This window comes from Somniosus microcephalus, unplaced genomic scaffold (assembly GCF_052327205.1).
Source record: "Somniosus microcephalus isolate GS21.2 unplaced genomic scaffold, FLI_Smic_1.0 scaffold74, whole genome shotgun sequence".
NCBI classification, from domain to species: domain Eukaryota; kingdom Metazoa; phylum Chordata; class Chondrichthyes; order Squaliformes; family Somniosidae; genus Somniosus; species Somniosus microcephalus.
This window is the reverse complement of record NW_028225261.1, coordinates 767,730-790,845: the sequence shown is the minus strand read 5'-3', so window position 1 is coordinate 790,845 and position 23,116 is coordinate 767,730. Positions and strand designations below refer to the sequence as shown.

The 23,116-nt window shown below is 48.6% G+C and overlaps 1 protein-coding gene across 1 annotated transcript in view; it reads left to right on the top strand.

The window, feature by feature from the left end:
• Positions 1-1,864: 1,864 nt before the first annotated feature.
• The window catches only part of LOC147083140 (uncharacterized), a 34,467-nt gene continuing 13,215 nt past the window's right edge, over positions 1,865-23,116 (top strand). The window contains exons 1-2 of the mRNA XM_085980242.1: positions 1,865-1,875; positions 2,071-2,397. Of these exons, the coding sequence (XP_085836368.1) occupies positions 1,865-1,875; positions 2,071-2,397 (338 nt within the window). The remainder of the gene's footprint in view (positions 1,876-2,070; positions 2,398-23,116) is intronic.

Here is a 23,116-nt window from a genome sequence, read left to right as displayed (position 1 = left end):
ATGAGATGACATTCTCCCTCTTACCCCCTTTCTACACTCCTTTTACAGGGTTTTAGAAGTGAAGCATTTACAGACAGGAAGCTCAGACCATGATCTGACAGAGTCGCTCTATTCATCGGGACCTGAACATCATCAGCTTCTGCACGTGGAAGGAGAGAGCAGCGATCACAGCACGGCCGGTGTGTGTCCTGTGCAGGCGCAGTGTGGGCTGCCGAATAAATCCCCCTCAGAATCTTATATGTTTCAATCAGATCACCTCCCAATCTTCTAAACTCCAATGAGTATAGGCCCAACCTGCTCAACCTTTCCTCATACGTCAACCCCTTCATCCCAGGAATCAACCCAGTGAACCTTCTCTGAACTGCCTCCAATCCAAGTACATCCTTCCTTAAATATGGAGACCACAACCGTGCGCAGTACTCCAGGTGTGGTCTCACCAGCGCCCTGTACAGTTGTAGCAAGACTTCCCTACTGTTATACTCCATCCCCCTGGCAATAAAGGCCAACATTCCATGAGCCTCCCTAATTCCTTGCTGTACCTACATGCTAACTTTTTGTGTTACTGTTGAATCTGTGTTGACTGCCCTATCAGGCAGTGCATTCCAAATCCGAACCACCCGTTGCAGAAGAAAAGTTTTTCCTCCCGTCGCCTCTGTCTCTTTGACCAATCACCTTCAATCCGAGCCCTCTTGTGATTGGACCTTCCGCCATTGGAAACAGTTTCTCTTTATTTACTATTTAAACCCTTCATGATTTTTACCGCCTATCAAATCTCATCTTGGCCTTCTCTGCTCTCAGGAGAACAACCCCAGCTTCTCCAGTCTATCCACGGAACTGTCATCCCTCATCCCTGGAACCATTCTAGTAAATATCTCTGCACCCTCTCCAAAGCCTTCACATCCTTCCTAAAGTGTGCTGCCCAGAATTGGACACAATATTGCCCTGGGGCTGAACTCGTGTTTTATAAAGGTTTAGCAGAACTTCCTGGCTTTTGTACTCTCTGCCTCTATTTATAAAGCCCAGGACCCCATGAGCTTTATTAACTGCTTTGTTAACCTGTCCTGCCACCTTTAAAGAATTGAGCACAAGCTCCCTTGTAGCACCCACTTTAAAATTACACCATTTAGCAGGTATTTTCTCTCCTCATCCGAGCAAAATGTATCAGCTCACACTTTTCTGTATTGAATTTTATCTACACTCCTTTCACAGGGTTTTAGAAGTGGAGCATTTACAGGCAGGAAGCTCAGACCAAACATCACGTCAAGAACAGACAGAGTCGCTCAATTCATCAGGACCTGATTCAATCGCTCCTCCAATCTGCTGGCACCCCAGAGAGTTCACACTGATGAGAGACCTTTTAAATGTTCTGAGTGTGGGAAGAGCTTCAAAATCTACAAGTACCCAAAGAGACACCAGTGGCTACACACTGGGGAGAGGCCGTTCACCGGCCCCGTGTGTGGAAGGGATTCACTCAGTCATCCGCTCCGATGATACACCAGCAAATTCACACTGGGGAGAGGCCGGTGAAACAGTCCGACTGTGGGAAAAGCTTTCAAATGTCCCAGGAGCTGAAGGGACACCAGCTGGAGAGAGCAGGAAAGAGGCCGTTCACCTGCTCTGTGTGTGGGAAGGGATTCGCTCAGTCATCCCACCTACTGACACACCAGCAAGTTCACACTGATGAGAGACCGTTTACATGTTCTGTCTGTGGGATGAGCTTTAAAAGCTCCAGGAATCTGAGCGGACACCAGCGAGTTCACACTGACGAGAGACCATTTAACTGTTCTGCCTGTGGGAAGAGCTTTAAAACCTCTGAGGATCTGAAGCAACACCAGCGAGTCCACTCCGATCAGAGGTCATTTACATGTTCTGTCTGTGGGATGAGCTTTAAAAGCTCCAGGAATCTGAGCGACACCAGCAAGTTCACACTGGGGAGAGGCCATTCACCTGCTCTGTGTGTGGGAAGAGATTCACTCAGTCATCAAGCCTGGTGAGACACCAGCGAGTTCACACTGGGGAGAGGCCATTCACCTGCTCTGTGTGTGGGGAGGGATTCACTCAGTCATCAAGCCTGGTGAGACACCAGCGAGTTCACACTGGGGCGAGGCCATGCACCTGCTCCGTGTGTGGGAAGGGATTCACTCAGTCATCCCACCTACTGAAACACCAGCGATATCACACTGATGAGAGACTATTTAAATGTTCTGTCTGTGGGATGAGCTTTAAAACCTCTGAAGATCTGAAGCAACACCAGCGAGTTCACTCCGCTCAGAGACCATTTACATGTTCTGTCTGTGGGATGAGCTTTAAAAGCTCCAGTAATCTGAACGGACACCAGCGAGTTCACACTGGGGAGAGACCGTTCACCTGCTCTGTGTGTGGGAAGGGATTCACTCGGTCCTTGAATCTGCGGAAACACCAGCGAGTTCACATTGTTCTGTAGCGCATGGCCCTGCAGACAGCTGGGGTGACATGAACATGGAATGGATGAATGTTTTATCAATTCTTGTACTGCTGTTTAATCTTTAAGATTGTTGTGCTGATGATTCCCTTTGTTTCACTGTTCATAGAAACATAGAAGACAGGAGCAGGAGTAGGCCATTCGGCCCCTCAAGACTGCTCCACCATTCAATGAGATCGTGGCTGATCATCCAAATTCAGTACCCTGTCCCTGCTTTCTCCCCATATCCCTTGATCCCTTTAGCCTTAAGAAATATATCTAACTCCTTCTTGAATATATTTAATGAATTGGCCTCTACTGCCTTCTGTGGTAGAGAATTCCACAGGTTCACCACTCTCTGGGTGAAGAAATTCCTCCTCATTTCAGTCCTAAATGGCTTACCCCTTATCCTTAGATGGTGTTACATAGAATGTACAGCACAGAAACAGGCCACTCGGCCCAACTGGTCCATGCCAGTGTTTATGCCCCACACCCACCCTATTTCAATTAACCCGATCAACATCTCCTCCCATTCCTTTCTCCCTTGTGTGGCTTCCCCATAAATCCATCTGTGCTGTTCACCTCAACTACTCCCTGTGGTAGCGAGTTCCCCATTCTCACCATTCTCTGGGTAAAAAAGTTTCTCCTGAATTCCCTCCTGGATTTATTAGTGACTTTTATATTTATAGCCCCATAAATATGATGAGATTCTGTTAAGCTGACCATTATGTTGTTGCACTTTGTCTTTTTCTGATGAATGAAACATTACTGAGCCCCTGTACCCGTGTTATGGGATGAAGTGCCAGACAAGTGAAGGCACAACGTCTGGGTGTGAATCTAATAATAACCTCACGGACCGTATAGGTGTGATAACCAGACGGGCTTGTGGTTATAGTCTGGTCACAGATGGACTAAATTCCCTGAATTAGCAGGAGTTCAGGAGGCGGTCAACAGACGGGTCCAAACAATCCCATTTCCTGAGCGGTAACCAAGCTTGTGTATAAGAACAGGCCACTTAAGCCGTTGTCAGTTGGAACAGACTCGAGAAGATCGCGCGCGAATCCACTGTACTTCTATTCTCCAGATTGAGGGAATTATCACCCGATCTGTGTTATGCAGTGCTCTTAATAAAGCCTGGAGAGACAATTTGTGTTCCTGTGAGCTTGATTATCTGGTATCCGAAACCCTGGGACTCCCGATCATTAGAGTCAACCTCAGTGTGTGGAAAGGGATTCCCTGGTGTATCCCACCCACTGACACACCAGAGTGTCCACAGTGTGACTGCGGTGGGTCGATTCCACTGTTTCCGATGCCTTTAATCACATCGAGGACTGACCCATGTTAATTCAGGCAACTGGGGCTTATTATTAAGAGCTCCCAATAACTGGGCTGGATTTAAAGATTGTTCTCTGTTCTCTCAGTACTAGTGAGCAGAGAGAAGCTGATGTTATAAAATCATAGAGCACAGTAGGATGCCTTTCGGCCCATCGTTCTGGTGCCGGCTCTCTGAAAGAGCAATGCAATTAGTCCCACTGCCCTGCTCTTTCCCCACAGCCCTGCAAATTTCTGCCTTTAGTATATATCCAATTCCCTTTTGACAGTTACTATTGAATCTGCTTCCACCTCCCATTCAGGCAGTGCATTCCAGATCATCACAATTCGCTGTGTAAAAAAAAGTCTCCTCATTTCCTCTCTAGATTCTTTTGCCAATGATCTGAAATCTGTCCTCTCGTTACTGACCCTCCTGCCAGTGACAACAGCTTCTCCTTGTTTGCTCAATCAAAACCCCTCATAATTTTGAGCACCTCGATCACAGCTCCACTTAACCGTCTCTGCTCCAAGTTATATTGCCGTTGTTTTGTGAATTGTTGCTGTGATCGAGGTGCTGGATGTCCGTGCCTGGGGAATGGGACATTCTGTCCTTGTGAGCACCGAGTGTCAGCATCCAGCAATCTCTGGTCAGGGACTGTCTTTTTAAACTGCCTCACCTGAGCTTTTTGACTCCCTGATTTCATTATTAAACATTTCAGTGTTCTTGCAGAGTGACCAAGGCTGAACAGATAAATGTGAGGTATTACATTTTGGTAGGAAGAATGGGGAGGTCACTTATCACTTGGAGGGTGCGAGTCTAGGTGGGGTAGAGGAACAAAGGGATCTCGGAGTACAAATACACAAATCACTAAAAGTTGCGACACAGGTTAGCAAGGCCATAAAAAAAGCAAACCAAACATTAGGGTTTATTTCTAGAGGGATAGAATTGAAAAGTAGTGAAGTTATGCTAAACCTGTATCGAACCTTGGTTAGACCACACTTAGAGTACTGCGTACAGTTCTGGTCGCCATATTATAAAAAGGATATAGAGGCACTGGAGAGGGTGCAGAGAAGATTTACAAGGATGATACCAGAAATGCGAGGGTATACATATCAGGAAAGGATGAACAGGCTGGGTCTCTTTTCTCTTGAAAACAGAAGGCTGAGGGGTGACCTAATAGAGGTCTTTAAAATTATGAAAAACTTTGACAGAGTGGATACAGAGAGAATGTTTCCACTTGTGGGGAAGAGCATAACTAGAGGCCTCAATATAAGATAGTCACCAAGAAATCCATAGGGAATTCAGAAGAAACTTCTTTACCCAGAGAATGGTGAGAATGTGGAACTCGCTGCCACAGGGAGTGGTTGAAGCAAATAGTATAGATAACCAGGCGGTTAAGAAGGCAAATGGTATGTTGGCCATTGTAGCGAGAGGGTTTGAGTACAGGAACAAGGGTGTCTTGCTGCAGTTGTACAGGGCCTTGGTGAGACCACACCTTGAGTATTGTGTGCAGTTTTGGTCGCCTTATCTGTGGAAGGATGTTCTTGCCATGGAAGGAGTCCAGCCAAGATTCACCAGGCTGATACCTGGGATGGCAGGAATGATGTATGAGGAGAGATTGGGTCGATTGGGCTTGTACTCGCTGGAGTTTAGAAGAATAAGAGGGGATCTCATTGAAACTTATAAAATTCTGGCAGGACTGGATACATTAGATGCAGGGAGGATGTTCCTGATGGTCGGGGAATCCAGAACCAGGGGTCACAGTCTGAGGATAAGGGGTAGGCCTTTTAGGACAGAAATTAGGAGGAATTTCTTCACCCAGAGAGTGGTGAACCTGTGGAATTCTCTACCACAGAAGGCAGTGGAGGCCAATTCATTAAATATATTCAAGGATGAGTTGGATATATTTGTTAAGGCTAAAGGGATCAAGGGGTATGGGGAGAAAGCAGGGACCGGGTACTGAACTTGGATGATCAGCTATGATCGCATTGAATGGTGGAGCAGGCTCGAGGGGCCGAATGGCCTACTCCTATTCCTATCTTCTATATTTCTATGTTTCTATCTCTTATGCGGGACCTTATGGAAAGCCTTTTGAAAGTCCAAATACAGCACATCCACTGGTTCTCCCTTATCTATTATACCAGTTACATCCTCAAAAAATTCCAGATTAGTCAAGCACGATTTACCTTTTGTAAATCCATGTTGACTTTGTCCAATCCGGTCACTGTTATTTGCGTCTTTTATAATGGACTCTAGCATTTTCCCCACTACCAATGTCAGGCTTACCAGTCTGGAATTCCCCGTTTTCTCTCTACCACCTTTTTTGAACAGTGGGGTAACATTAGCTACCCGCCAATCCATGGGTACTGTTCCAGAGTCTATCGAATTTTGGAAGATGACCAGCAATGCATCGACTATTTCTAGGGCCACTTCCTTAAGTACCCTAGGATGTAGATTATCTTCTATGTTTCGATGTATTCAATCTTTCCTTGTAGCTGAAATTCTCTAGTCCTGGCAACATCCTCGTAAATCTCCCATCTCGAGCAGTCACATCTTTCCTGCAATGGGGCGAGCAGAACTGCACGCAGCACTCTAGCCGGTGGCCTAACTGGTGTTTCTGTACAGTTCAAGCAGAACCTCCCTGCTCTTACATGATACAGAGAGAGGTACTGCTGCTTTAAATACCTGGGGGGGCACCCATTCCCCTTTAAATGGCCAAGCAATTTTTTTTGTTGAAAAGGGGCCGCAGTCCCCTTTGACTCACCCCCCCCACCCACCACAAATACTCACAAGAGAGAGAGGGAGGAGGAAGAATGCTGGTCTTTGTCCCTTTAAAAGTGGCTGCCCACCAAAATGTTCACAGCACCAGGGCTCTTTGTTCTGGATCAAAGTCAAAAAGAGAAAAGGTTGACATTTTTAAATGAATGCAACTGATGAATAGCCTTGCAATAAAGGTAATGTAAAGGAATAAACACTCACAAGCTGGGTTTTTTTCCACCTCCTTCTCCCCTTCCCTTTAACAGCTCCTGCAGACAATGAAAGCAGGAAAGCGGCCTGCAGCCCACCGAGGTCCCGCCCCCCTCCCTCCCGCGCCGCCATTGGTTGGAGGACCGTCAGCCCAACCGGGCCTCCCAGCGTTTTCCGCGCTCCTGATTGGCGGGCGCCTCGCGTCAATCACCCCCCTCCGATTACGCGCTGACGCCAGCACGCAACACCCAGGGGTCGGTTGGATCGGCGCACGCCACCGCAAGGTAAAAAAAAGACACCCCACACAAATGAGGAAAAACAAGAATAATAATAATCGCACTTTAGAGGGGAGGAGGTTGGGGAAATTAATGAGTGTTTTCAATTTGTTTCGCAAAAAAAAATATTTGAAAAGCTTCCAACGGTGCGAGGCGGGCTGCGCATGCGCTCCAGCCAGCCTTTGTCTCCCCCACGTGGGCCGGGGGCCGGACACGCCCACTTGCCTTCCCCTGCACCAATCACAGCGCGGGCAGGCGCAACACGAGGCTGCCAGTGCGCCTGCGCGGGGCCTCCGGGGAGCTAACGGAAGGCCGGGCCCGGGGAAGAGGCGGAATCAGCGGCCGGAGTAAAGTGTTGGGGAATCGATTTAAATCGAGGTGAGGGGGGAGCGGAGAGCGAGATTATAAAGTAAAATACGAGAAAAACCAAACCTGAGAGTCGGGCGGGACCTCCGCGGACGCCGAACGGATCGGATTGAGCCGCGCGGGGTGGCGGAGTGAGCCGGAGCAATGTGATTCTGACTGACGGGAGCGCGGACCAATAGGACGAGGGCTGAGCTGGGAGGACTGAACTGGGCGGCCTGGTCCTCCAACCAATGGCGGCGCGGCAAGGGGGCGGGGCCTCCTCTCCAGCTCAGAAGCGCTGGGGCCGATTGTGACGCGCTGTCCCCAGGTGAGAGCAGCTCAGTCAGCACAGAGCTGGGGCTGGAATCTGGGAGAGGGGCCGCAGGCAGCGGGCCTGGCAAAGGGGCACAAGCTTCACAATACAAGCTGCTTTCAAATGCACAATTGTTTCCTACAGACAGCCTTGGTCACTCTGCAAAAAAAACTGTTTAACAATTCATCATAACTCCCCTGCTTTAGGAGAGGCGTAGCGTGCAAAAGCAAGGAAGTTATGATGAAACTGTGTAAAAGACTGGAGTCAGCTGTGGCTCAGTGGATAGCACAGTCAGAAGGTTGTGGGTTCAAATCCCGCTCCAGGGACTTGAGCATGTAAAGCGAGGCTGACAATCCAGTGTGGTGCTGAGGGAGCGCCGCACTGTCGGAGGGTGAGTGCTGAGGGAGCGCCGCACTGTCGTAGGGTCAGTACTGAGGGAGCGCCACACTGTCGGAGAGTCAGTACTGAGGGAGCGCCGCACTGTCGGAGGGGCAGTACTGAGGGAGCGCCGCACTGTCGGAGGGGCAGTACTGAGGGAGCGCCGCACTGTCGGAGGGGCAGTACTGAGGGAGCGCCGCACTGTCGGAGGAGCAGTACTGAAGGAGCGCCGCACTGTCGGAGGCGCTGTACTGAGGGTCTGCTGCACTGTCGGAGGGGCAGTACTGAGGGATTGCTGCACTGTCAGAGGGGCAGTACTGAGGGAGCGCCGCACTGTCGGAGGGGCAGTACTGAGGGAGCGATGCACTGTCGGAGGGGCAGTGCTGAGTAGCACGGAGTCCAGTTCTACGGAGTACTGCTTCTACAGAGTACTTAACTCGGAGATTGGGTGAGTGAGCGATTTCGATGAGGTGGGGGTAACAGGTGCTGCTTGATACGTAAAAAAAATAAACAACCAGAATTTAATTAGGACTGTGGGCTAAGTTACAGTAAAGATCTAAAGCATATAACTAAATGTAGTAAATTAAAGAAGGTTATTACCTAGTTTAAAAACTATTAATAGACAGTTGGGTATTTCATAACTTGAAAATCTAATTAGTTAAATAAAATACAATAGAGATGGCAGGGCAGGTGATGTGTTGCAGCTGTAGCATGTGGGAGCTGGTGGACCCCAGTGTGATCCACAGCAACCGCAGAGAGTCATAGAGGCACAGAAGGAGGCCATTTGGCCCATCGAGTCCGTCCCAGCTCTCTGTAGAGCAATCCAGTCAGTCCCACTCCCCCGCTCTATCCCCGTAGCCCTGCAAGTTTATTTCCCTCAAGTGCCTATCCAGTCTCCCCTTGAAAACATCGAGTGTCTCCGCTTCCACCACTTCCGTCGGCAGTGAGTTCCAGGTCCTCACTAGTGGCTGCGTAAAAAAGTTTTCCCTCACGTCCCCACTGTATCTCTTGCCCAAGACCTTAAATCTGTGTCCCCTAGTCCTTGTCCCATCAACTAGTGGGAACAGCCTTTCCCCATCTAGCCTATCCAAACCGGTCATAATCCTGTACACCTCTGTCAAATCACACCACAACCTCCTTTGCCCTAATGAAAACAAATCTAGCTTCTCCAACCTGTCCTTGTAGCTAAGATCCCCCATCCCCAGAACCATTCTGGTAAATCTCCTCTGCACCCTCTCAAGGGCCTTCACATCCTTCCTAAAGTGTGGTGACTAGAAGTGTCTGCAGCTCGAGGAACTTCGGCTCAGAGTTGATGAGCTGGAGTCCGAGCTTCGGACACTGCGATACATCAGGGAGGGAGAAAGTTACCTGGACTCTTTGTTCCAGGAGGGCAGTCACACCCCTTAGGTTAAATCCTTCAGATTTGGTCTGTGGTCAGGGACAGGAGGCTGTGACTATGAGTGAGGCAGGAGTGGGGATCCAGAAGTTAGCATTGGAGGAGCATCAGCCCTTGCACTTGTCTAACAGGTACGAGGTTCTTGCAGCCTGGGTGGGTGAGAGCAGGGACTGCAGGGAGGATGAGCAAACTGACCACAGCACCGTGGTACAGGGGGCCATTCAAGTTGGGGGAGTAAAAAGGAATGTAGTAGTGGTAGGGGACAGTATAGTTAGGGGGATAGATACTGTTCTGTGTAGCCGAGAGCGTGAGTCCCGAAGGCTATGTTGCCTGCCTGGTGCCAGGGTTAAGGACATCTCCTCTGGGCTGGAGAGGAATTGGAGTGGGAGGGGAAGGATCCAGTTGTCGTGGTCCACACAGGTACCAATGACATAGGTAGGGCTAAGAAAGAGGTTCTACTGAGGGAGTACGAGCAGCTCGGGGCTAAATTAAAAAGCAGAACCACAAAGTAATCTCTGGATTACAAAGTGAGCCACGAGCAAATTGGCATCGGATCAGTAAGATCAGAGATTTGAATGCGTGGCTCAAGGATTGGTGTGGGAGAAATGGGTTTCATTCATGGGGCACTGGCACCAGTACTGGGGAAAGAGGGAGCTGTTCTGTTGGGACGGGCTTCACTTGAAGCGTGTGGGGACCAGTGTCCTGGCGAATCGAATAACTAGGGCTGTAGATAGGGCTTTAAACTAAATATTGGGGAGGAGGGTTCAGGTGAGGGGAAACTTAGTAATTTAAAGAGAAAGGACAAGGCAATAGTGCAGGGTAGCGATCGGGGTAATGATAACCAGAGTGTGACAGGAAGGGACAGAGCGTACAAGCATAAGAGTGTACCAGCAAATAAGGTCAGAGTAGGGAAAAATGGTAAAAAGACAAAATTAAAGGCTCTTTATCTGAATGCACGCAGCATTCGTAACAAGATCGATGAGTTGACGGCACAAATAGAAATAAATGGTTATAATCTGATCGCCATTACAAAGACTTGGTTACAAGGTGACCAAGGCTGGGAACTGAATATTCAGGAGTATTTGACATTTCGGAAGGATAGGCAGAAAGGAAAAGGAGGTGGGGTAGCTCTGTTAATAAAGGATGAGATCAGTACAGTGGTGAGAAATGATCTGGGCTCGGAAGATCAAGATGTAGAATCAGTTTGAGATAAGAAATAATAAGGGAAAGAAGTCACTGGTGGGAGTGGTCTGTAGGCCCTCCTAACAGTAGCTACACTGTAGGACACAGTATAAATCAAGAAATAATGGGGGCTTGTAAGAAAGGTACTGCAATAATCGTGGGCGATTTTAATCTTCATATAGATTGGACAAATCAAATTGGCAAAGGTAGCCTTGAGGACGAGTTCATAGAATGTATTCAGGACAGATTCTTGGAACAATATGTTGTGGAACCCACCAGGGAACAGGCTATTTTAGATCTGGTAATGTGTAATGAGACAGGATTAATTAATGATCTCATAGTAAGGGATCCTCTAGGGAACCTGCTCATAACATGATCGAATTTCACATTCAGTTTGAGGGTGAGAAACTTGGGTCTGAAACTAGTGTCTTAAACTTAAATAAAGGCAATTACAAGGGTATGAAGACAGAGTTGGGTAAAGTGGACTGGGAAAATAGATTAAAAGGTAAGACTGTAGATAAGCAGTGGCAGACTTTTAAGGAGATATTTCATAACTCTCAGCAAAGATATATTCCAGTGAGAAAGACTCTGAGAAGGATGAACTAAGGAAGTTAAGGAGGGTATCAAATTGAACGAAAAGGCGTACAATGTTGTGAAGATTAGTGGTGGGCCAGTAGATTGGGAGATTTTTAAAAACTTGGAAAGGATGACTAAAAAAATAAAAAAAGTGAGAGAAGGTGAATTAGGAGAGTAAACTAGCAAGAAATATGAAAACAGACAGTAAGAGCTTCTACAAGTATATAAAAAGGAAGAGAGTAGCTAAAGTAAACGTTGGTCCCTTAGAGGATGAGAGTGGGGAATTAATAATGGGAAACAAGGAAATGGCAGAGACTTTGAACAAATATTTTGTATCTGTCTTCAAGGGAGAAGACACTTAAAAGCATCCCAATAATAGTGGAAAATCAAGGGGCAAAAGGGAGGGAGGAACTTAAAACGTTCACTATCACTAGAGAAAAAGCACTAGGCAAACTAATGGGACTACAGGCTGACAAGTCCCCTGGACCTGATGGCCTGCATCCTGGGGTCTTAAAAGAAGTGGCTGCAGAGATAGTGGATACATTGGTTGTAATCTTCCAAAATTCCCTAGACCCTGGAAAGGTTCCAGCAGATTGGAAAACTGCAAATGTAATGCCCATATTCAAGAAAGGAGGGAGACAGATAGCAGGAAACTATAGGCCAGTTAGCCTAACATCTGTCATTGGGAAGATGCTGGAATCCATGATTCAGGAAGTAGTAGCAGGACATTTAGAAAATCATAATACAATCAAACAGTCAACATGGTTTTATGAAAGGGAAATAGTGTTTGACAAATTTACTAGAGTTCTTTGAGGATGTAACGAGCAGGGTGGATAAAGGGGAACCAGTAGATGTAGTGTAGTCCATTCTATTTCCCTCACTTCTGCTCTCACCCCTTCCCCTCCCTCCCAGAACCACGATAGGGTTCCCCTTGTCCTCACCTTTCACCCCACCAGCCTCCACATTCAACGGATCATCTTCCGCCACCTCCAGCGTGATCCCACCACCAAACGCATCTTCCCCTCACCTCCCCTTTCAGTATTCCGAAGGGACCGCTCCCTCCGCGACACCCTGGTCCACTCCTCTATCACCCCCAACACCCCTTCCCCTTCGCCCGGCACCTTCACGTGCAAGCGCAGGAGATGCAACACCTGCCCTTTTACCTCCTCCCTTCCCACTGTCCAGGGCCCCAAACACTCCTTCCAGGTGAAACAGCGATTTACTTGTACTTCTTGCAATTTAGTAAACTGTATTCTCTGCTCATTATACGGTCTCATAGAGTCATCACGGCACAGAAGGAGGCCATTCGGCCCATCGAGTCCGTGCCAGCTCTCTGTAGAGCAATCCAGTCACTCCCATTCCCCCGCTCTATCCCCGTAGCCCTGCAAGTTTATTTCCCTCAAGTGCCTATCCAGCCTTGAAAACAGTCTCCGCATCCACCACTTCCGTCGGCAGTGAGTTCCAGGTCCTCACCACTCGCTGCGTAAAAAAGTTTTTCCTCACATCCCCCCTGTATCTCTTGCCCAAAACCATAAATCTGTGTCCCCTAGTCCTTGTACCATCAACTCGTGGGCACAGCCTTTCCCCGTCTAGCCTATCCAAACCCATCATAATCTTGTACACCTCTGTCAAATCACCCCTCAACCTCCTTTGCTCTAATGAAAACAAATCCAGCTTCTCCAACCTGTCCTTGTAGCTAAGATCCCCCATCCCCAGAACCATTCTGGTAAATCTCCTCTGCACCCTCTCAAGGGCCTTCACATCCTTCCTAAAGTGTGGTGACCAGAACTGGACGCAATACTCCAGTTGTGGCCTAACCAGCGCTTTATAAAGGTTCAGCATAACTTCACTACTTTTGTACTCAATATCTCTATTTATGAAGCCCAAGATCCCATATGCTTTGCTAACCACTCTCTCAATATGTCCTGCCACCTTCAGGGGCCTACGCACATTAACTCCCAGGTCCCTCTGTCCCTGCACACTCTGTAAAACTGTGCCATTAAGTGTATATTGCCTCTCCCTGTTCCTTCTGCCAAAATGCATCACCTCACACTTCTCTGTATTAAATGCCATCTGCCACTTGTCTGCCCATTCTGCTAGCCTTTCTATGTCCTGTTGCAGTCGACTGGTACCATCCTCACTGTTTGCCACACCCCCAAGTTTGGTGTCATCAGCATATTTCGCAATTCTACTCTGTATTCCAATATTCAGGTCATTTATATATATATCAAAAAAAGCAGTGGCCCCAGCACTGACCCTTGGGGAACACCACTGTCTACAATCCTCCAGTTTGAAAAACAGCCATTTACCACAACTCACTGTTTTCTGTCCTTAAGCCAATTCCTTATCCAAGCTGCCACTGACCCACATATTCCATGAGCCTCAATTTTGTTAACCAGCCTTCTATGTGGTACTTTGTCAAATGCCTTCCTAAAATCCATGTGGACAACATCCATTGCATTCCCTTCATCAATCCTCCCTGTTACTTCATCAAAAAATTTCAATTAGATTAGTCTGTCACTTTAATTCTCCTCTACATTAGGGAGACCAAATGCAGATTGGGCGACCGCTTTGCAGAACACCTCCGTTCAGTCGGTAAGGGTGACCCCGAGCTTCCGGTCGCCTGTCACTAATTCTCCGCTCGACTCCCACTCTGACCTCTCTGTCCTCGGCCTCTTACACTGTTCCAATGAAGCTCAATGTAAGCTCGAGGAACAGCACCTCATCTTTCGATTAGGCACTTTACAGCCTTCTGGACTCAACATCGAGTTCAACAATTTCAGACCATAACCTCGGCCCCGATCTCTTTCTTTCATTGTTTGTCTCTCTCACACATGGCAGCTGCCATTTCCATTTACACTTCATCTCGTGTCATCTTTTGTTTCTGAACTTGTCCCATTAAGGAAGTGATAGCAGGGCATTTAGAAAATCATAATATAGTCAAGCAGAGTCAGCCTGGTTTTATGAAAGGGAAATCATGTTTGACAAATTTGCTGGAGTTCTTTGAGGATGTAACGAGCAGGGTGGATAAAGGGGAACCAGTAGATGTGGTGTATTTGGATTTCCAGAAGGCATTCGAGAAGGTAAACATAGAAACATAGAAGATAGGAGCAGGAGTAGGCCATTCAGCCCCTCGCACCTGCTCCGCCATTCAATGAGATCATGGCTGATCATCCAAGTTCAGTACCCTGTCTCTGCCTTCTCCCCATATCCCTTGATCCCTTTAGCCTTAAGAAATATATCCAAGTCCTTCTTGAATATATTTAATGAATTGGCCTCCACTGCCTTCTGTGGTAGAGAATTCCACAGGTTCACCGCTCTCTCGGTGAAGAAATTCCTCCTCATTTCTGTCCTAAATGGCTTACCCCTTATCCTTAGACTGTGACCCCTGGTTCTGGACTCCCCAACCATCGGGAACATCCTTCCTCAAATAAGGCGACCAAAACTGCACACAATACTCAAGGTGTGGTCTCACCAAGGCCCTGTACAACTGCAGCAAGACATCCTTGTTCCTGTACTCAAACCCCCTCGCTATGAAGGCCAACATGCCATTTGCCGCCTTAACCGCCTGCTGCACCTGCATGCTTACCTTCAGCGACTGGTGCACAAGGACACCCAGGTCTCGTTGCACTTCCCCTTCTCCCAATCTATTGCCATTCAGATAATAATCTGCCTTTCTGTTTTTGCCACCAAAGTGGATAACCTCGCATTTATCCACGTTATATTGCATCTGCCACGCTTTTGCCCAATCACCCAATCTGTCCAAATCATCCTGGAGTTTCTCAGCATCCTACTCACAGAACACACGCCCACCCAGCTTTGTGTTGTCTGCAAACTTGGAGATATTACATCTAGTTCCCTTGTCTAGATCATTAATATATATTGTGAATAGCTGGGGCCCAAGGACCAATCCCTGCGATACCCCACTAGTCACTGCCTGCCACTCGGAAAAAGACCCGCTTATTCCAACTCTTTGCTTTCTGTCTGCTAACCGGTTCTCTATCCAAGTCAATACCTTGCCCCCAATCCCATGTGCCTTAACTTTACACGCTAATCTCTTATGCGGGACCTTATCAAAAGCCTTCTGAAAGTCCAAATACACCACATCCACTGGTTCTCCCTTATCTATTTTACCAGTTACATCCTCAAAAAAAAGGTGTCACATAAAAGGTTACTGCACAAGATAAGAGCTCACGGGGTTGGGGGTAATACATTAGCATAGATAGAGGATTGGATAACTTACAGAAAACAGAGAGTCGGGATAAATGGGTCATTTTCAGGTTGGCAAACTGTAACTAGTGGGGTGCCACAGGGATCAGTGCTGGGGCCTCAACTATTTACAATCTATATCAATGACTTGGATGAAGGGACCGAGTGTACTGTAGCCAAATTTGCTGACGATACAAAGATAGGTGGGAAAGTAAGTTGTGAGGAGGACACAGAGTCTGCAAAGGGATATCGATCGGTTAAGTGAGTGGGCAAAACATTGGCAGATGGAGTATAATGTGGGAAAATGTGAGGTTCTCCACTTTGGTAGGAAAAATAGGAAAGCAAATTGTTATTAAATGGAGAGAGACTACAGAACGCTGCGGTACAGAGGGATCTGGGGGTCCTCGTACATGAAACACAAACAGTTAACATGCAGGTACAGCAAGTAATTAGGAAGGGAAATGGAATGTTGGCCTTTATTACAAAGGGGGATTAAAAGTAGGGAAGTCCGGCTACAACTGTACAGGGCGTTGGTGAGACCACACCTGGAGTACTGCGGACAGTTTTGGTCTCCTTATTTAAGGAGGGATATACTTGCATTGGAGGCAGTTCAGAGAAGGTTCACGAGGTTGATTCCTGGGGTGAAGGGGTTGTCTTATGAGGAAAGGTTGGGCAGGTTGGGCCGATACTCATTGGAGTTTAGAAGAATGAGAGGTGATCTTATTGAAACATAAGATTCTGAGGGGGCTCGACAGGGTGGATGCTGAGAGGATGTTTCCCCTCGTGGGGGAATCTAGAACTCGGGGGCATAGTTTCAGAATAAGGGGCCGCCCATTTAAGACGGAGATGAGGAGGAATTTCTTCTCTGAGGGTCGTGAATCTTTGGAATTCTCTACCCCAGAGAGCTGTGGAGGCGGAGTCACTGAATATATTCAAGGCGGAGACAGACAGATGTTTGAACTACAGGGGGGTCGAGGGTCATGGGTAACAGGCAGAAAAGTGGAGGTGAGGACAAGATCAGATCAGCCATGATCTTATTGAATGGTGGAGCACGGGTTAGACTCAGAGTAAAGCTCCCTCTACACTGTCCCATCAAACACTCCCAGGGCAGGTACAGCACGGGTTAGACACAGAGTAAAGCTCCCACTACACTGTCCCATCAAACACTCCCAGGGCAGGTACAGCACGGGTTAGATACAGAGTAAAGCTCCCTCTACACTGTCCCATCAAACACTCCCAGGGCAGGTACAGCACGGGTTAGATACAGAGTAAAGTTCCCTCTACACTGTCCCGTCAAACACTCCCAGGGCAGGTACAGCATGGGTTAGATACAGACTAAAGCTCCCTCTACACTGTCCCATCAAACACTCCCAGGGCACGTACAGCACAGGTTAGATACAGAGTAAAGCTCCCTTTACACTGTCCAATCAAACACTCCCAGGGCAGGTACAGCACGGGTTAGATACAGAGTAAAGCTCCCTCCACACTGTCCCATCAAACACTCCCAGGGCAGGTACAGCACGGGTTAGATACAGAGTAAAGCTCCCTCTGCACTGTCCCATCAAACACTCCCAGGGCAGGTACAGCACGGGGTTAGATACAGAGTAAAGCTCCCTCTACACTGTCCCATCAAACACTCTCAGGGCAGGTACAGCACGGGGTTAGATACAGAGTAAAGCTCCCTCTGCACTATCCCATCAAACACTCCCAAAGCAGGTGCAGCACGGGTTAGATACAGAGTAAAGCTCCCTCTACACTGTCCCATCAAACACTCCCAGGGCGGCTACAGCACGGGTTAGATACAGGGTAAAGCTCCCACTACACTGTCCCATCAAACACTCCCAGGGCAGGTACAGCACGGGGTTAGATACAGAGTAAAGCTCCCTCTACACTGTCCCAGCAAACAATCCTAGGGCAGTTACAGCACGGGTTAGATACAGAGTAAAGCTCCCTCTACACTGTCCCATCAAACAATCCTAGGGCAGTTACAGCACGGGTTAGATACAGAGTAAAGCTCCCTCTACACGGTCCCATCAAACAATCCCAGGGCAGGTACAGCACGGGTTAGATACAGAGTAAAGCTCCCTCTACACTGTCCCATCAAACACTCCCAGGGCAGGTACAGCATGGGTTAGATACAGAGTAAAGCTCCCTCTACACTGTCCCATCAAACACTCCCAGGGCACGTACAGCACAGGTTAGATACAGAGTAAAGCTCCCTTTACACTGTCCAATCAAACACTCCCAGGGCAGGTACAGCACGGGTTAGATACAGAGTAAAGCTCCCTCCACACTGTCCCATCAAACACTCCCAGGGCAGGTACAGCACGGGTTAGATACAGAGTAAAGCTCCCTCTGCACTGTCCCATCAAACACTCCCAGGGCAGGTACAGCACGGGGTTAGATACAGAGTAAAGCTCCCTCTACACTGTCCCATCAAACACTCTCAGGGCAGGTACAGCATGGGTTAGATACAGAGTAAAGCTCCCGCTACACTGTCCCATCAAACACTCCCAGGGCAGGTACGGCACGGGTTAGATACAGAGTAAAGCTCCCTCTACACTGTCCCATCAAACACTCCCAGGGCAGGTACAGCACGGGTTAGATACAGAGTAAAGCTCCCTCTGTACTGTCCCATCAAACACTCCCAGGGCTGGTACAGCACGGGTTAGATACAGAGTGTCAGACGTGGCTCAGGTGGCAGCACTCTCTCCTCTGAGTCAGAAGGTTGTGGGTTGAAGTCCCACTCCAGAGACTCGAGTCTAAAACTCTGTGCTGCCCCTCCAGTGCAGTGCTGAGGGAGTAAAGCCCAGTGCAGAGTAAAGTTCCCTCTGCACTGCTCCACTAACAGGCCTGAGCCCCAAACTCAGAAGAGCGCCCTCTGCTGCATTCCACTTGTCTCAGCAGCGGGAGAAGCGGGTGGCGGAAGTCCCGCCCCTCGGACACTCCGATTGGTTGGAGGACCCGCTGCCATCTGTGCTCCGAGCTCCGCCCACTCTCTCCCTATTGGTCGGAGCTCCCGTCAGTCACCCCCGTGGAGTTGATGACGTGCCCCAGTCCGGCTCCCTGCAGAAGACAAGGGGCTGCGGCCGCTCAATCTGCTCCGCTCGGTGCCGGGAGGGTGCTGGGACGGTGCGGTTTGTATTTTCTTTTTATTTATCTCCCCGCCCGCGCTTCTCTCCGCTATATAAAAAAACCCTGATAAAACTCACTTTCCGCCGGTGACCCCGGGCCTTCCCCAGAATGCGAGGCCCTGCGCAGGCGCGGTAGCGACTCATCCTCGGGAGCGGGGCCCAGCGGCGCATGCGGAGTAGGGGGAGGGGTCGGGGTCTGTTCAGAGCCCGTGCTCACCTTGGAGCGGCGCATGCGGAGTCGGGGGAGGGGCGGGGCCTGTTCAGAGCCCGCGCTCACCTTGGAGCGGCGCATGCGGAGTAGGGGAGGGGGCGGGGCCTGTTCAGAGCTCACATCCAACAATGAGAACAACAACAACTTGTATTTCTATAGCGCCTTTAACGTAGGAAAACATCCCAAGGCGCTGCACAGGAGTATTGTAAGACATTGAAAAATGTGACCCCGAGCCACAAGGAGAAATTAGGGCAGATGGCCAAAAGCTTGGTCACAGAGGTGGGTTTTAAGGAGCGTCTCGGCAGGAATGATGTATGAGGAGAGATTGGGTCGATTGGGCTTATACATAGTCATAGAGTTATACAGCACGGATAGAGGCCCTTTGGCCCATCGTGTCCGCGCCGGCCATCAAGCCCTGTCTAATCTAATCCCATATTCCAGCATTTGGTCCGTAGCCTTGTATGCTGTGGCATTTCAAGTGCTCATCCAAATGCTTCTTAAATGTTGTGAGGGTTCCTGCCTCCACAACCCTTTCAGGCAGTGAGTTCCAGACTCCAACCACCCTCTGGGTGAAAAAGTTCTTTCTCAAATCCCCTCCAAACCTCCCGCCCTTTACCTTGAATCTATGCCCCCTAGTTATTGACCCCTCTACTAAGGGAAAAAGCTCCTCAGCATCCATCCTATCTATGCCCCTCATAATTTTGTACACCTCAATCATGTCCCCCCTCAGCCTCCTCTGCTCCAAGGAAAACAAACCCAATCTGCCCAGTCTCTCTTCATAGCTGAAGCGCTCCAGCCCTGGTAACATCCTGGTGAACCTCCTCTGCACCCTCTCCAACGCGATCACATCCTTCCTGTAGTGTGGCGACCAGAACTGCACACAGTATTCCAGCTGGAGTTTAGAAGAATGAGAGGGAATCTCATTGAAACTTATAAAATTCTAACAGGACTAGATGCAGGAAGGATGTTCCCGATGGTTGGGGAGTCCAGAACCAGGGGTCACAGTCTAAGGATAAGGGGTAAGCCATTTAGGACAGAGATGAGGAGGAATTTCTTCACCCAGAGAGTGGTTAAACTGTGGAATTCTCTACCACACAAGGCAGTTGAGGCCAGTTCATTAAATATATTCAAGAAGGAGTTAGATATATTTCTTAAGGCTAAAGGGATATGGGGAGAAGACAGGGACAGGGTACTGAATTTGGATGATCAGCCATGATCGCATTGAATGGCGGAGCAGGCTCGAGGGGCCAAATGGCCTACTCCTGCTCCTATCTTCTATGTTTCTAGAACCAGGGGTCACAGTTTTACATCTCCACCTTTCCCAACCCAGGGGCAGTGAAGCTGATTTTCAGGCCCCAGCTGCTGCACAGGTTGGTTGAAAGGATCAGCAGTAATGGCGGCTGCAATCCCCACAAGCCCCCGCGCTCCAGCAAGCGGTCTGGCCGCCGCGCTGAGTTGTGGCTGACCCCGCGCATGCGCCCCATGGCCCCGCCCTCTCCTGCTCCACAGGCGCCGGGCCCGCACCGCGCATGCTCAGCACACACCCTGTACCATTGTCAATCATCCTCCCCCGCGCCTGCGCACTGGGCCCGAGCTCCAGGCTGCCGCGCGGGGCTTTCTTTGTAAAGTCGGTGTTGGTGAAGAGCTGCAATCAGTGAGGGAAAGTGAGTTTTCCCCCAGATCCGATTGAGATCAGAGGAGGGGAGAGAATAAAGGGGAATCCAAACCTGAGAGTCCGCGGATCCGGGCCCCGAGCGGAGCTGCTTCAATTTGGCGGAGCGCGCTCCAGGGACACGTGACCCGGGCCCAGGGCTTGATTGACGGGAACTTCTGACCAATAGGGAGCGAGCGGGGTGGGGCTGGAGGAGCGAGCCGGCGCCCCGCGCGCCCACCCCGCTCTTCGCCCAACCAGTCACGTCAAGACGTCGCCGTCGTACAATGATAGACGTGAGCTCTCCACCAATGAGCGAGGGGAGGCTGAGCCTGGAGGACTGACCGAGGTGCGTTGGTCCTCCAACCAATCGCGGCGAAGGAGGAGGCGGGACCTGGAACCGGCTGATTGGACGGATCGGCCCGCCGCCATTTTGTAAAGTGGCTCAGGATCTGTGAGCCCGCAAAAGTTTATTTTTAATGTTCCTTTCACATTTTACAGCTCAAACTAATTTTGTTTTGCAGTAGATACTTTTTATTAAATAAAAGAAGTTCGCTTTTAAATTGATGAAATAACAAACCCTGTGGAACAAATACTTGTGAGTAAAAATATTTCTTCTCCCTGAATTCATTTTCTTAATATTAATTTTCAGCATTTTTAATGATTAATTTCAAGCACTTTAAGAGAAATATGGGAGTGGTGGGGGTTCTCTTAAAGGGACAGGCGCTCTCTTCTATATGATTTTCATTAAAGGGACCGCGTCCCCGTGGATGACTGATTTTAAAGGGACAGCGTCTCCCTTTTTATAATGTATATGTAAGAGACTGACATTTAAAGTAGGGCAAATCCCCTGCTCCCCTGAGTGCTTGGTGAGAAATCAGGTGCTGTTTGCTCTCGCCCCCCTCACAATTTTCTGCCAAGGGACAGCAAGCAGAGAGTAGTGGTGAACGGTTTCTTTTCAGACTGGAGGGAGGTAAACAGTGATGTTCCCCAGGGGTCGGTATTAGGACCAATGTTCCCTCTTTTTTTGAGGTGCGTGGCCCCTTTAACGTGCTGCACGGCCCATTCAAATTTCCGCGCATGCGCGTTTATTCCATTTATAGGGCGGTGAGCCGGCTGCGCGGGACCTCCAGACCACTGTGTGGCCGCGCAACTTAACGTGAATATTGATTCGGACCACTGCTTTTTTTGATATATATCAATGACCTGGACTTGGGGATCCAGGGCAAAATTTCAAAATTTACAGATGACATGAAACTCGGAAATGTAGCAAACAATGAGGATAGTAACAGACTTCAGGAGGATGTAGCCAGACTGGTGAAATGGGCAGAAACGTGGCAGATTAAATTTAATGTAGAGAAGTGTGAAGTGATTCATTTTGGTAGGAAGAATGAGGAGAGGCAATATAAACTAAATGGTCCAGTTTTAAAGAGGGTGCAGGAACAGAGAGGCCTCGGGGGGTATGTACACAAATCTTAGAAGGTGGCAGGACAAGTTGAGAAGGCTGTTAAAAAAGCATACAGGATCCTTGACTTTATTAATAGAGGAATAGAGTACAAAAGCAAGCAGGTTATGCTAAGCCTTTATAAAACACTGGCTCGGCTTCCGCTGGGCACCACACTTTAGGAAGGATGTCAAGGCCTTAGAGAGGGTGCAGAAGAAATTTACTGGAATGGGACCAGGGATGAGGGACTTGAGTTACGTGGAGAGACGGGAGAAGCTGGGGTTGTTCTCCTTAAGCAAAGAAGATTAAGAGGAGATTTGATAGAGTTGTTCAAAATCAGGATGGATTTTGAGAGAGTAAATAAGGAGAAACCGTTTCCAATGGCTGAAGGGACAGAAACCAGATTTAAGGCGATTGGCAAAAGAACCAGAGGTGACATGAGGAAACATATTTTCACACCAAGTTGTTGTGATCTGGAATGCACTGCCTGAAAGGGCGGTGGAAGCAGATTCAATATTATAATTCAAAAGAGATTGAGATAAATACTTGAAGGGAAAACATTTACAGGACTTTGGGGAAAGAGCAGGGGGAGTGGGATTAATTGGATCGCTCTTTCAAAGTGCCGGCACAGGCACGATGGGCCGAATGGCCTTCTTCTGTGCTGTATCATTCTATGATGCTATTCTACACAGACACACACACATACAGTCAGACAGACACACAGACACAGATACTCACTAAAATACAGTCAGACACACACTCACATTTTTTCTGCATTAACTTTTATTATTAATTTCAAAGACTTTAAGAAAAAGGTGGGAGTGGTGGGCGGAGGGCTCTTAAAGGGACAGGGACTCTCCTTTTCAATGTGATTTTCATTAAAGGGTCCGAGTCCCTCCTTGCCTGTGGAGGACCAATTTTAAAAGGACAGCGTCTCGAAATCAGGTGCTGTCTGCGTGTGAACCACCTCCTCCCAATTTCCTGCCAAGCGATCCCTGCGGGCACCACTCCACTCTAGGAGTGGCTCCTAGAATCATACAGCACAGAAGGAGGCCATTCAGCCCATCGTGCCTGTGCCGGCTCTTTGAAAGAGCTCTCCATTTAGTCCCACTCCCCCTGCTCTGTCCCCATAGCCCTGAAAATTTTTCCCCTTCAAGTGTTTATCCAATTCCCCAGTGAACGTTATTATTGACTCTGCTTCCACCGCCCTTTCAGGCAGCGCATTCCAGATCACAACAACTCGCTGCGTCAATAAAATTCTCCTCACCTCGCCTCTGGTTCTT